Below are 13753 nucleotides of genomic sequence, written 5' to 3'. Positions count from 1 at the left end.
CAGCAGCGTCGTGGCATCAACAGAATCACGGGTGGCCGCGAATGAGACTGGGACTCGTGTAGTACGGCCGGAAGAAGGCTATTGTTTTTCGACGAGATTTGTAGCGAAGAACGCAGATACGCGACCAATACGTGGCCGAGCAAGAGATTTGCAGTATCTCTTGCTCGGGTTTATGTCACGTGCCGTCGGCGTCAGCACTCACACTACGCACGCGCGACTCTCCTCCTTCCATCGCTCTAACAGCGGTGTGTTACTCTTTCCACTTCTATAGGTTCCCCCCTGTCGCCTCGAAACGCCGACGCAGTGTGCATCTGCTAACCTACGCGCACTCACTCCCCTCTACTCTAAGTGTTCATCATCCCCGCGGTGTTTACACTACGATTGCGCATGCGCATCTCGTCCCCTCTCCATCTCCTCTCCTACGCTACCTCTCTCTCGCCTTGCAATGCCGACGCAGGCAGCGTCTGCTATAACCAGTTTCCTTATAAAAAACAAACAAAAAAATGAATGGTTGCGCTGCGCAACCGTTCACAGGCCACCCCGTATATTGTGGCACTGAATCTTGACCTCCAAAGAAGTGTCGGTGAAAAATTTGGCCTCTGCGTTGATGAACACTTAAAATTCGCAGCATGTGCGTAAACTAAAGATGGACTGTGGGTCTCTGTGTCCAATCAGAGTATTCTGTTGTTCACGGCTCATTAGTAGCGATTGGCATCTTTCAGTAAGAAACACCGGTTCATCGCTGCGCGCTTTGCTGCTCTCCATGTTTCTCGACTGCGCGACACCGCGATGAGCGCCAGCGTCAACGTCATCGCCAGTGTAAGCGTTAGCGCCCAATGCTTCGCATACATACATGGTTCTCTTGGTGGGAGATAGTGTAAGCTTTATCTCTAGCATGTTTCAAATGATATTTGTACCTTTTGAAAAACAGTTGAGCTTGCAGTTCACTGAGTGCATAACAATGAAACCATTGGATATTCATTGGCGTATAAATTCGTGCAAAGCAAACAACACTGCAAACACCAAATTCAGTGAAATGAGAAGAGACTGAGCATGCATGTATAAAGTGATGTCAGAAAATACACACGGTGCTTTTCAAAGTGCTCCGCATTCGGTACTTATTTTCCACACACAGGCAGCACCTCTAGTCTGTAAATATTTCCTTACCGTTCTTGATGGAGGCACCGCTATCCTTGTGGCGGGTCTGGTCTAAAGAAGTGATTAGGTGAGTACTGCGAATTCTAATGTTTATAGTTGGGTGCATGAGCACCGTACTGTAAAATTCGTGTTCGGGACTTAATGACTTGTATGTTAAGCAGACGTTTTCACTATAAGTCAGGGCTCTAACTGCAGATAGTAGCTGAGTATTACTACCGAAATGGTCCAAATTGAAAGGACAGTCACCTTCAGCCTGCAGGGGCGTAGCCGGAGGGGTGGCACTCCAGGCCTCCCCCAAAATTTTTGTCACAATGGTATAGAGGACAGAAAATGACCATTTTAAGGAGGTGCTCTCCCTCAAATATTGAAGGTGCCCCCCCCCCCACCCCCACCCCCAAAAAAGAATTTCTGGGTACGGCTCTGCCCGCTAGCAATCATTTCTAATCAGTTGATGCTCTGAAAACCGACGTAGTATTTACTAAGTCTACGGCTATATTTCCTGAATTTGATTGATTTCCTGGGCTGAATAGGCGTTAGCACGTGCAGCAATTAATATTGTCGAAAGTTAATAAATTGTTGTTATAATTTTTTTACATATTTCGGCGTAAATGCTCGCAACTGACTGGTACGTACTCAAAGAAAATTATAGCTGCGTCTAGAATGACTGCACTTTGTACTTATATGATTGATTGATATGTGGGGTTTAACGTCCCAAAACCATCATGCGATTAGATATCGCTATTTTACAGTGATAACTTCAAGTTACAATGTGACTAAACATATGCATAGTATTTTTTAAGTCATTGTAAGGGCTCTGTTGGTCGTTTCACTGAACTCAATCCTTGAGTTGGACATATGGAGTTTCCGACAGTGTTAATGAATGCGAAACTACAATATAACGAACATATTTACGGGCACTATGAGGTCTCACACAGTATCAATTTGCATATTTTAGTGCAGTTGAGAACATAATTATAGAAATATAGCCTACAAAAAGTAAAGAGTGATGCTCGTAGAAAAGGTCCAGTTTTTATATTTTGGCTTATTCTGTAGGCCCGTGTGCTCAAATTTGGGTGCACGTTAAAAAACCCCAGGTGGTCAAAATTTCCGGAGCCCTCCACTACGGCGTCTCTCATAATCATATTGTGGTTTTGGGACGTTAAACCCCACAAATCAATCAATTATTTTGGCTTATTGTGTCTGCGCGTTCACATAGTTCTTTGGTGGAATGTGTTAAAGATAACTTATTTATTTTAAAAAATCAAGAAACTAGCAAATGAAGAAGCTCTTTTTACTATTTTTAGGCAGCAACAGCTCTAGCAAATGATGGACTTGTCACTATAATCAAATACAATTACTGATTGCAATTTCACATTGTGAATTATAGGGCTGCACCAAACATCATCTGACTGTCACTTTGTTGAAAATTTTGTCCTTGCAGATAACGTCTACCGGCGTAAGAGATCTGCTCGGTTGTGCAACTAGAATAATAGAAGGCGTTAAAAGTGAACGTAAGTAGCTGAATAATGTAATGACAAGATGGTCATTTGCTTTGTCTGTAATATTTGTCATCCTTGTAGTAATTCTTAGCCCTTATTAGCGGGGACAAATATTGCCTCAAGTTGTTCGATACTCTCTGAATACGAACGTCGCTTCCTGCTTTTGTGAATTCCGGGACATCAACTGGCCAGCAAAGTGCGCCATGCAGCACTGGACTGCACGTGTCACCACAGCACGCTTTAGATAAAGATAACTTGCAGCTCATAGTAGATGGAGTGGCCCGCGGCAAGACGCAAGACGTCCAAATTAGCCAGCGCAGGACAACCCATGCGAAAAGCTGTGTATCTTAAGTTAACGGGCACATGTTCGACCTTAATAAGTTGTGGTTTTAGTAGCGGGCGCTGTATTTGTTTACTGCAAACTGGCGGATTACGCACCCTGCAAGAAGATCCTGTTTGACTCTACGCATTAGATGCCACAACTTTTTTTTCCTCATTCATGTTTGTGTTGGCTCGGTGGACGAGCTTGGACGTGTCTTTATTGTACGTGGCGGCACTCTTGTTTATCCGTTGGTTTTTCATCTGAAGAGTGGCATCTGCCATTGCTTTGCGATCTGTGTCTGGGTACGTAGCAAGAAGCTCCCTTTGGAGGTCGGCTCAAATTAAAAAGGACTCTTCACGGTTACCGAACCAGATATACGTAATGTTCCAGTGCCACGTTCACGCAATGAAGTTTCCTGGCTTCGTCCCAACCGTTGAACCTGGTGATGCGCTTCAAGCCATCGAGCCAGTCCTCGGCATCATCGAAAATGTCATCGCGAAAGACCTATGGGGCTCGGGGTGGATCTACGACAATATTCGATTCAAATGACGTTACTCGGGTGGTCATCGTAGTGGATTCCGAGTTTGCAGTCTTCACTGATCGCGAGAAATCAAGATGGTACACAACTCGGGCTTCTCACCATGTAGGTGGCGACTCGTGCGTTGGTGTATAGGAGTCACTTTCACTGGATGTAACCTTAGGGAGACTGGGCTACGCTTCTAGCCTTAGGTAGGCTTCAAATCATACCCTTGCAGCACCTCCACCAGTTTCTACCGAACAAATACAGCGCCTGCTGCTAAAACAAGTATTAATTCAACTCCAACATGTGCCAGTCTACTCAAGATCCACAGCTCTTCGCGAGGGTTTTCCTACGCTATCTAGTCCTAACCTCGTCGACTCCTTCTGGCGTCTATCCGCATGCAGCTCCTTCTACGAGCCACCAGTCTTCTTTTTCCAGATTGTGGTGTGGTGACACGCGCAATCTAGCACTGTATATAGCGCATTGCTCGCCAGTTTGTGGGGGGAATTTCACAAAAGCACTGATCAGCGTGCATTTTCAAAGGTGGTCGAACAACATGTGGCAGTATTATGTTTCTATTGTTTACTTTTATTTTTTCTGTCAATAGCCTATCTGCTTTCTATAGGTGACAGTCATCGTGCAAACTGTAGATTTAAAGCGTGATAATTTAATAATATGGTGCAAAGTGTCAAAAAAGTTTGTGTGCCGCTTACCCGGTGCCCTCGAGTACTTGCTGGTCTGCTTCCCTAAAGACGTGGGCGAAGTTAGTTTTTCACTGTTATGCATATACGAAAAACAGATCGTCGTCGTACTTGTGGTGCTTACCAGTGTTCTTGTGTATTCACCCGTTGTCAGTGTTCGACGTTTTTGGGTGGAGTGGAGACGAAGCTCTGAAAGTGGCTGTATTCTGTGATTGACCTTACAGGTATCATTGTTGTGTAAAAAAGTACAGGCTCTCAGCAACTGGGAAGTAAAAGGGGAAATCCGTGGTGCGCGCAGTCATGCGCACACTTGAACTTGAGAGGGGAGCGCCCACTGCATCGTTCTATCTATGACACACCCAAGCCAGTAAGTGGCGCAGTAAGTGGCCAGAGCAATGCGCCATGCCGCACTGCAGCTTACCTTAGCGCGCTTTCGTCGAAAGTGCTCCCCGATCATAGATCTTCATAACATTTACTGGAGAGGCCTCTGGCGCTGCGATCGTTCAGCAACCGCAGAGATTATGGGTATGACATAGATTTGCCCATAGTCTTCGTACTTGTGGGCGGTGAATTGTACTTGTGGCTGCGTGTATTGCTGTGTTTCGGTTTCGTTTCGAAGGAACAAACGTACTCTTGTGAACGTCGAGACTCGATTTGAAAAGGTAAGCCTAAAAGAATAATGGGGTAAAGCGCAAGCGCTCAACATTTGCTGATCTTTGTTTCGTGACAAAATAGCTTCAAGCCACACGAACACACACGAAGCCAGAAGCAGGCCAGAAGTACAAAGACAAATCTGCGTACTACCCACCATTCCCATGCTCGCTGAAGCGCCGAGCGTTGCAGCTCCCATAGACACTAGCGCCAGAGTACCCTCTAGTGTAAAGTTATAAAACTGTACTTCCTGATGATGCGATGCACGCATGACTAGAATAACCCCACTGCAAACAAGACGGGCATGTGCAGAGTTTCATGCTGGCATAGGTAGGCGTCATTGATAGTACCGTGCAGCACGCGCTTTTGTGTTTAATTTCATGAGGCAAGGCGAGAAACCAATGTCTTGCATGAACGGCTGTGCCGTGAAGTGTAATTCTACGGTGATATAGAAACCCCTAGTTATATACCCAGTCTACAATTATGCATTTCTCAAGTGTAGGTCCACACGTAAGCTTCATTAGGTGCTTTGAACAGAGCATAATTGTGGTCCTTGAGCCTCACTTTTATGGACAATGTGCTGAAATCAATGGCGGTGTTGAAAGGGAAGCTTTGTTTAGGAGTCATAGAGAAAAGAACAAGAATTTTTTGTGTTGTTTGCAGCTGATAGCCATTTATGACTATTGGGGGAGGGCGTGCAGTAGGTATGTAGTACTTTGGTGATAGCGGCTTGAGGTCTTGGAACGAAACGTGCGAGCTATGCAGTTATGCAAGTCAGAAATAGCGAGTATGTCAAGCAAACTTTCCACGTGAGTGGGAAAACTTTGTGTTAGATGGGACTCCAGTGATTTTGGTTATAGCACTCAAGAACAGCCTATTATATTTGTAAATATTACATCAGCCCCTTTTGTACGTGAAAAGTTCAATCCACTCTTCTCTCTACTAAGCACATTTTCACATGTAGATTAATAGCTGCAATATTTCAAAAAGCAGCTGTTCTAGTGTCTGAGCACTTGTTCTGTCCATATAATATTTCTTGCGTATATGTTATTTTTTGGCTGTCCTAGGAACTGCCATGGATTTTCTTCAGTGTCGCCATTACATGAAAAACTGTCTTAATGCGCAAGTGAGTGAAATGCGTGTTTTTCGTTACTGATTTGAGTACTGACAAATTTCTTCAACTTGTTTGCCAAGTGGTAAGGTTTAAGTTTTTCTTATTAATCCCTTTTTCACCTATAACAGTACAAGTTAGGGGAGAACAAACTTTCCTTACCGAAGGTGTTGATGAACCGGGATGTGATGGCCACGTCGTATCGCTTGCTTTGGTCTGAAATGTAGGAAAACAGTGACCTCAATTAGTTATCACTTTTATGCTCGAATCGGCATTCAAAGAACACAGTCAGGAGAAAACATGTGCTGCTATTACAGATGTTTAAAGTGCTTTTGCTCTTGAAGACGTAAAACAACACAGTTTTAATATACAACATAAATCAGTTCAATAATTTATTCCATATGAGTTCGATGTAATTGGTTTTAACTGCCGTAATGAAGAAAATAAGCGCCAATGCCTCCAAACAACTACCCTATCATTTCTGATTCATGCATTTCAGTCGCTTGTAAAGCAATGGGTCATATAATATGTCGATTGTGCTTTGAACACGAATTCAGTGCCATGCACAAGTGATTCGATGTGGAATGTTTTTAGCAGATTGGAACCTATACACAGACATTGAAGCTGCGTCAAGAAGTTGGAGTAATCAAATTTCTTATTATTTGATAAGCACTGCAGGCCCCGTAATAGACATTTATCAAAGATAACCTGTCACGGTAGTTAATCGATTCATAATCAGGCAATCCAAGCACACTTTGTTGCATGTGCGCAACACATATGATAAGAAAAAAAATTCTTCATCCAATTTTTATAGGTGCGTTTGTAGTTTACATATTAACAATTCAATATCCGGACTTTAAGTGGCTGGGGAGTTTATTTTGTATAAATTTTTGCCTTGCCAGACAGATATATGTTGAATATGTTCACCTGTAAACAAATAAGGTGCGCAACATAGATGCAACAAAGTTTCAAATGAACAAACGAAGAAAACGACGAGACACAATAACTCATTATTTAAAACACTATGGTCCCCGAACACATCAAGAGACAGTGCTGGTAAGTAATAACGAAATAAAATTTCAAAAGGCACCGATGTCAATATACAAGCAATTAATTGATAACGCCGTAAAACATGGACTGCCAAAAAAAAAACGCAGACAGCAGGTATATGTGAAGTTGCTCTACCATGTCATCAAACTCACCCGAAATTCTTCGCTTCTACATGCACTGTATGCGAACCATGGCTTGTCCTGATTCGACGAGTGTTTCGACGTCCCCGATATGTGGACGACACTTAATCACGTGACGTCCCGAGAAAGACACAGCAGTTTCAAAATACACTTTAGTATTCTGGTCAAAACACACTCATGTCTTAAACATATACAATAACAGCAGTGATCAGATGTCAATACAAATCATTCCCCGACACCCCCCTCAGTGTTGTCAGCTTCTAAAAAAGGTTGAATCGAGTTCAAAACACAAAGGTGGGCTGTAACGCGCGCAAAACCTTTCATCACTCTAATGCATTTCGCATGCATTCACGAATTAGAAGAGTACCAATATAGGCATCATGGCAAAACATGAAACAAACAACCAGATCGAAGAACAAACAAACCAAACAACGAGATCAAACAACCAGAACAGCCACATCAAATGATTCGTCAAAATATACGTATCAAGGGAATCGATGTTATGTGAAGCATGCAGAGGTAAGCCGACTGTGGTGTAATTATGTTAGTCAGCGAAACATTAAAAAAGACAATAAAGATGTGTACAATTGTTAAACGCACAATTTTATATTTATCAGTCACACAAGGTTTACATAAACAGTTCTTTATCAATGTGTAACGATGCCAACAGCTACATGGGTAACACGAATACTTGAAGCCATAAGCTGGTATGTTGCGCTTGTGTTTGCCAAGATGGTAGCCGTGTATAGTGCTACTTAGATCTCCTTCAGTGGATAGTGGTTAACTACACTTTACAACAACGTGGAATGGAGGCTGTTTTATAGAAATGTTTATAACAAATGGAAGCCAGCACTGCGACCATAACTGATGTCCCACCAATATTACGCGCGCATATAGGCTATTTTTCCTGAGCAGTTTCGAGACCTGGCGTAGCTCTGTGGTAAAAGCTATGCAGGATATTGACGCACAATGCTTGAGTTCGACTCCTGCTGAGACCTTGATATTTATTCTTTGCATTTATTGGGCCAACGCCGTAGATGTCGCTTTTCCTTATTGATCTTGCGCTTGAATTTGCAATGTCTGTTCTCGCCGTTCATGTGTAGACATGAACTGACAATAACCTGTAGCACATACCCGCATACCGCTGCCTTTGGTTACGGCTATGTGCTATGCGTGTGCCAAAGCAAAAGTTTGACAATGTACCCAACTGGATTTTTACGTTATTCATGTCATCATCATCACAACACATACGTCAAGGTCATCACGAGAGCGCCCAAACGTAAGAACCTAGAAGATAGATAGATAGATAGATAGATAGATAGATAGATAGATAGATAGATAGATAGATAGATAGATAGATAGATAGATAGATAGATAGATAGATAGATAGATAGATAGATAGATAGATAGATAGATAGATAGATAGATAGATAGTGCTCAAATCACCTGCAGGTCTCAAAGAAATACTTCACAATTAAAAAAGCGTGGTTTTTATTGAGAAAGTAATAGGCTTTCACCTAATCACTCACCATCGAGCGAGAAAAGATACGATATAGATTGAGCGTGGAGCGAGGAGAGGGTGGGTAACAAAGATAAAGGTAAACACTTATGCATTTACGCAGGTCAGCACTTCCATATGCGAAACATTATACTGGGAAAGCATATTTTTTGCAACATTTGCAGAAGTAAGAGCACAAATAGGTCTATTAGGAAATATATAGTATCAGGATGTAACTTTTCTACTGAATCTGTGACATGTTTGATTGTGACACTTAACAATATGGTATTGCAATAAAGCACCTCGTGCACAAGACTAACAGTTCGTGCGCATAACTTTACTCTATCCGAAGCACTACACACTGTTTTCCTGGTTATTCGCTTCAACTAGGAATCACAAATTTGTATGCGTCACCATAACCTCATGTGAAGTGAACTGAGACTCCTCCATGTAGTCCTGACAAGTTACCATTCACTATATATAAATAATTATTATAGTATATATAAAATTGGAAGTAGGTGTTCCCTTTTTGATTAAGTGCAAAATGCAGCCACTTTCTTGGCGTACCAAGAAATAACTGCAGACAATGACAAGAAAGCAATAGTGTATAAACAATAAAAACATATTTATTCATTAGTATATTCAAGGCCCGAAGGCAGTACATTTTAGTTACATCGTTACCGTGACATTTTTATTCGTGGTAACGGTAATATGAAGTCGCTATCAAGATATATGCCATTAACACACAGAAATTAGCTTTCATACTGATGTATCACAATGTTGTTGTGCTGTTTATATATTGCTATCAAATTCAGTTTTCTTTCTCGTTTCAAAATGGCGAAAATCCTTAATCTTACGTTTTGTAGGTGTTAATGGCGTTAATGTGTCTTACTGTAAAACGTTTTCATGTTTTGTGGCCATTGTACGCAGGTTTTTTACGCTGATTGATACGAACTAAAAGAACATTCCAAAACAAAGACGCAAATTTGAAAAGAAAAATATTTTGATTTCATTCTCGGCGTGGCTACCGTATGTGCTCTTTAAGGTTTTTATTACATACTTTGCATATAAGCTTTACAAAAAAAGTATTGCATCAGCTCTAAATACAGACAGAAAGGCCGGTTAATAAATTCTCCTATGTTACTTAAAATTATTTTTATCTTTGAAATATGTCTTTAGAGGCTAAAACACTAGTTATTTGCACAATGTTGAAGTTTTTCACATCGAATTGCATTTACCATTGCCTACCAAAAGTGTTCCACGTGCGACAGGTAATCTGGTTTTCCCAGTTGGATTCGTCTGTGAGTTTTAAGAATGTGTTTGCATTTGGTGGCTCAGTAATATGAAGTGTATGCGTATTCACGCAGGCCCCAGTCGCACGAAATGTTGACAGAGCGTTGGTACAATATTGAGGAAGCTACTTTAACGGCGTGGCAACATTCTGTGCTACCGGGGCGTAGGACTACTCACGCCGGGATGAGTTCTCCAGAGGAATGTTTTTTTTTCTTGTGACACAAAACCACGTTCGAAAGAAATCAGGAGTTTTCTGTTGAGACGGGTGCTTTCATGTGTCATTTTGAAGAAATGGTTACCTTATCATCCTTTCACTACACTTCATTTCATGAGCAACATGACAGCACTACAATCTCAAGCAGAATAGTGTTAAGGGACAGGGGACGTAAAATAGAGGTGACAGCAAAACCAAACTCTAATGGGCTGCAAGATCGACAGGTCAGAAAAGGTTTACGTTCTGAATTGGGAGTTAACACCAACGTATCTGCAATAGGATATGCTTTAGTCTAAACTCCCCGTTGTTATAGCGTAGAGGATATGCTGGGGCTTCCCATTGTGACGACTGACCTTCTATTTCCATGATATTTTCTTGTTCGAGATTTGCGTGATGTCTCAGAGTATTTGATTATCTGAGTACGTTATGATCTTTTTGAAGGTCCCAGGCTCATCAATGATATAATTTTTGTGTTCGTGTATTCTTTCTTAATTTTTAAATTGTGTATTTATTTTTCAGCTATTAAAAAAGCCCTTTTCGCAATGGATTTAGTTTTTTTTTCAGTGCCTATTGCTTAGTCTCCAGACTGATCATGGGTTCATATGAACGGCCTTCGTCAAGCTGCTCTCACAGTTCCTAGCATTGGTGCCTTTACAGTTTTATTCTGTCAGATAAATTTCAAATATGTTTAGGTAAAAAAATAAAAAAAAAACCAGAAAGATGGCGAGCTGAAAGCATTTCCAGAACTGAAAAATAAATATTGAAATTGACGCAAACCTTTTCATTTATTACTCTATTGCTCCGTGCCAAATAGCTGTTCATCTCATCGACGTAAGAAGTCTACATCAACGGTTGCGTAAGAGTGCAATGGTTTTTCGTCCTTAGGCTTATCGTTTTTCTGAAGCAGGTTTTTTGTGGTTAAAATGAAACCTTTGCTCTTGCTGCAAAAAAAATTGATATTTTTATGTGTGCCATAAATTACAGTGCAATGCACTGCTGGTACGTGAATGCTTGAAGAACCCAGATTTTGATTCTTTTCAACTACATGCTTTCTGCTTCTCGCAAGGTGTTACACAGAGAATGTCATGCTAAAGTGGCCCAGTTATTAAAACAGTTTTGATGTTCCCGAGCTTGCAGCTATGCTTTCGATTATCGTTGACGTAACATTCTTTAAATACGTCGATGACCAAGGCTTAATACTATGGTATCACTACAATATAAGTGCATATTCGTGCTACTGAAAGTTAGTTATCACGAACACGAAAATCATTATCATTTATATGGAACTACAACCGCTTACCGATACAAACTCATCAGGAGGTGGCGGCTGCGTTATCCCGGTTGATTTTGTCTAGAAGTCTCAAAAATATGGTAGAATGTGTGAGCTGGCACTCCGCTTTGTATTGTTATCATGGATCCGAATCTCCAGCATCTTCATTACATTTTAAGGCAACTCAAAAGAGTTGCTTCAAATAGAATGTGGTAAATGGGATGGCTGTGGTGCCCTGCAAGGGCACCGGAGCCATCACATATGTCAGGCAGTTGTCAGGTAGTTGTCAGGTAGCTTTCGGTAGTCCGATAGTTTCATTGGTACTTTGAAGGGTACCGTCACGGAAGTGTGCATGAAAAGCATCACAGCGCTGTAAGAACTACAGCTCTGTAGTTCGCCTTTTATTTTTTAGTCCTCTTTTTGTCGCGCTAATATTGGTTCAAGATGAGTTGAGTTGTCAGGTAGTTTCAATGGTACCCCGAAGGATACCATTGCCCAAAGGTACCAAACAGTACCGTTGCCACAGTTGCCACACTGTGACTTTGCCCAATCGCCAAAATTTGTCAAAGGTGTCATTGTCACAGGTAGCATTGTCAGTTCCATATAACTATACTTTTTAAACGTGACACAAACTAACGAAATCACTTTCGAGCATTATATGCAATGTTATAATAGCCAGAATATTGAGAAGTGACATTTGTACTTATGAAATCTGAGAATGCAAATTATCAGCAATGTTCTGAGTAGTTTCGCACGTGCTCGAAATAGTTGTTTGTTCTTTGCTTACCACCGCCGTCGTTTTTTCTCTTTCCTCTTTTTCGACGTCATCTCTCTGTGTGTTGAAAAGAGGCATGTGTTATTTTCACGTTGTGAGGTCGATAGTTCAGTGAATCTTCTGTAGCTTAAGTGCTTTAAAAGTTAACTGCCACGAAAAAAAAACGGTTGTCATATGGTGATGTTGACCATAACGAATGTGATAACTGGAACGTTGGTGAGTTGTGAAAAATGTGTATCATTGTTTTGTAGAAGTATTTATTTGCGAATAAGTATAGAGCTGCCGGTAAGCAAGCAATTTAGAAACTCCTGCATGCATGAAAATGCTTCAATTTTGTGTGTAATCCTAGGCTTCATTTTTTTCGGAATAGTATTGGTGAATATGTTTAGCAATATAAGCTTTCAAATATACAAGGAATACGTAATATTTCAATATTTGTTTGGACATGTAATGCTTACCATCATTTGTTGTATTTCTTCTTCCTTTCTTTCATCTTCTGCTAAAATTGGCTGGAGGATCCAATAATAGGTGATGGGTAAGGTGATTTGGAACAACCAATATGTTTGCTGCAACGAGTCTTCCAAGATTGTTCGTTTTGCTGTATTTATAGTATTGGCAAATGTTTTCGTGCGCTGCTACGACTACATCACGCTACTTGTTCCAGAAGCCTAAATTTTAGAGCAAATAATGCTGTATCATCTATAGCCAAGTCTCACAAATTACAGAAATATCGCTGATGCGTTGTTCATGTGGATTGTAAAGCCAAATATCCTGCAGATTTTTCCTGCGACTGTGTTAAAATGAAAGCGAAATAAATTTTTCCATTCAATGTATGCAATAACATATTTGAAAATGCTAAATATGCTACGACTTTCATAGTCTTTATTCAAACTGTTTTTCCTTGACTTGATTACATTAGGAAAACAAAGTACACGTCCTATCTATCATCTTGGTTGCGCTCCAGAGAACAACTAGGCACTTTTTGGCTACGTTCGTCAAGGTTTCCAAGTTGTTTTGTGTTTATCAGGGAATTTAACTGAGTCATTCAGCATGTTATCTAGTAATGCTCCTTTCGTGCTTTACTACACCTTGAGCGATAGTAAGTGCAGAAAAAAAGCAGTATTTAAATGTTATCTCACCACTGCTTCCATTTGGAAAGGACGATTTTCCTAGAATAACGGAAAACACGAAATTGAAAAACCAAGTCTTATGAAAGAAAGCCTATAGTAGTAGTAGTGTTACGGTGAGTGCATAAAAAATGAAAGTTCCTTATGCGCAAGAAGTTCTTCCGTGATAACAACCGCTAGCACCCAACACAACGTTACAAAATGTAGAGATAAAAAGTGATCAAAAAATTAGGGAACCCTAAAGCTTCGCCTTAAGGAGTTCAATGCAATAGCAATCATCGTGTTACAAGCGCGTATTTAAGACACTTAGTGCATGAAACCTTTTCGAATTTGCTATGGATCCACTATACGGGGCATTAAGGGAACCGGCGCAGTACCGTGTGTGTCTTTTATAGTGGGGTAACGGTTTTCAACCACGAAGCCA

The 13753-nt window shown here is 41.0% G+C and overlaps 1 protein-coding gene across 1 annotated transcript in view; it reads right to left on the bottom strand.

Moving 5' to 3' along the window:
* LOC142774266 (uncharacterized) overlaps positions 1-13753 on the bottom strand; it is a 447394-nt gene that overhangs the window by 225835 nt on the left and 207806 nt on the right. The window contains exon 8 of the mRNA XM_075874657.1: positions 6125-6178. Coding sequence (XP_075730772.1) covers positions 6125-6178 — 54 coding nt within the window. The remainder of the gene's footprint in view (positions 1-6124; positions 6179-13753) is intronic.

The sequence above is a fragment of the Rhipicephalus microplus genome, chromosome 10, assembly GCF_043290135.1.
Source record: "Rhipicephalus microplus isolate Deutch F79 chromosome 10, USDA_Rmic, whole genome shotgun sequence".
In the NCBI taxonomy this organism is placed as follows: domain Eukaryota; kingdom Metazoa; phylum Arthropoda; class Arachnida; order Ixodida; family Ixodidae; genus Rhipicephalus; species Rhipicephalus microplus.
Note: the sequence above shows the minus strand (reverse complement) of the source record. Positions and strands in the feature narration are given on the sequence as shown.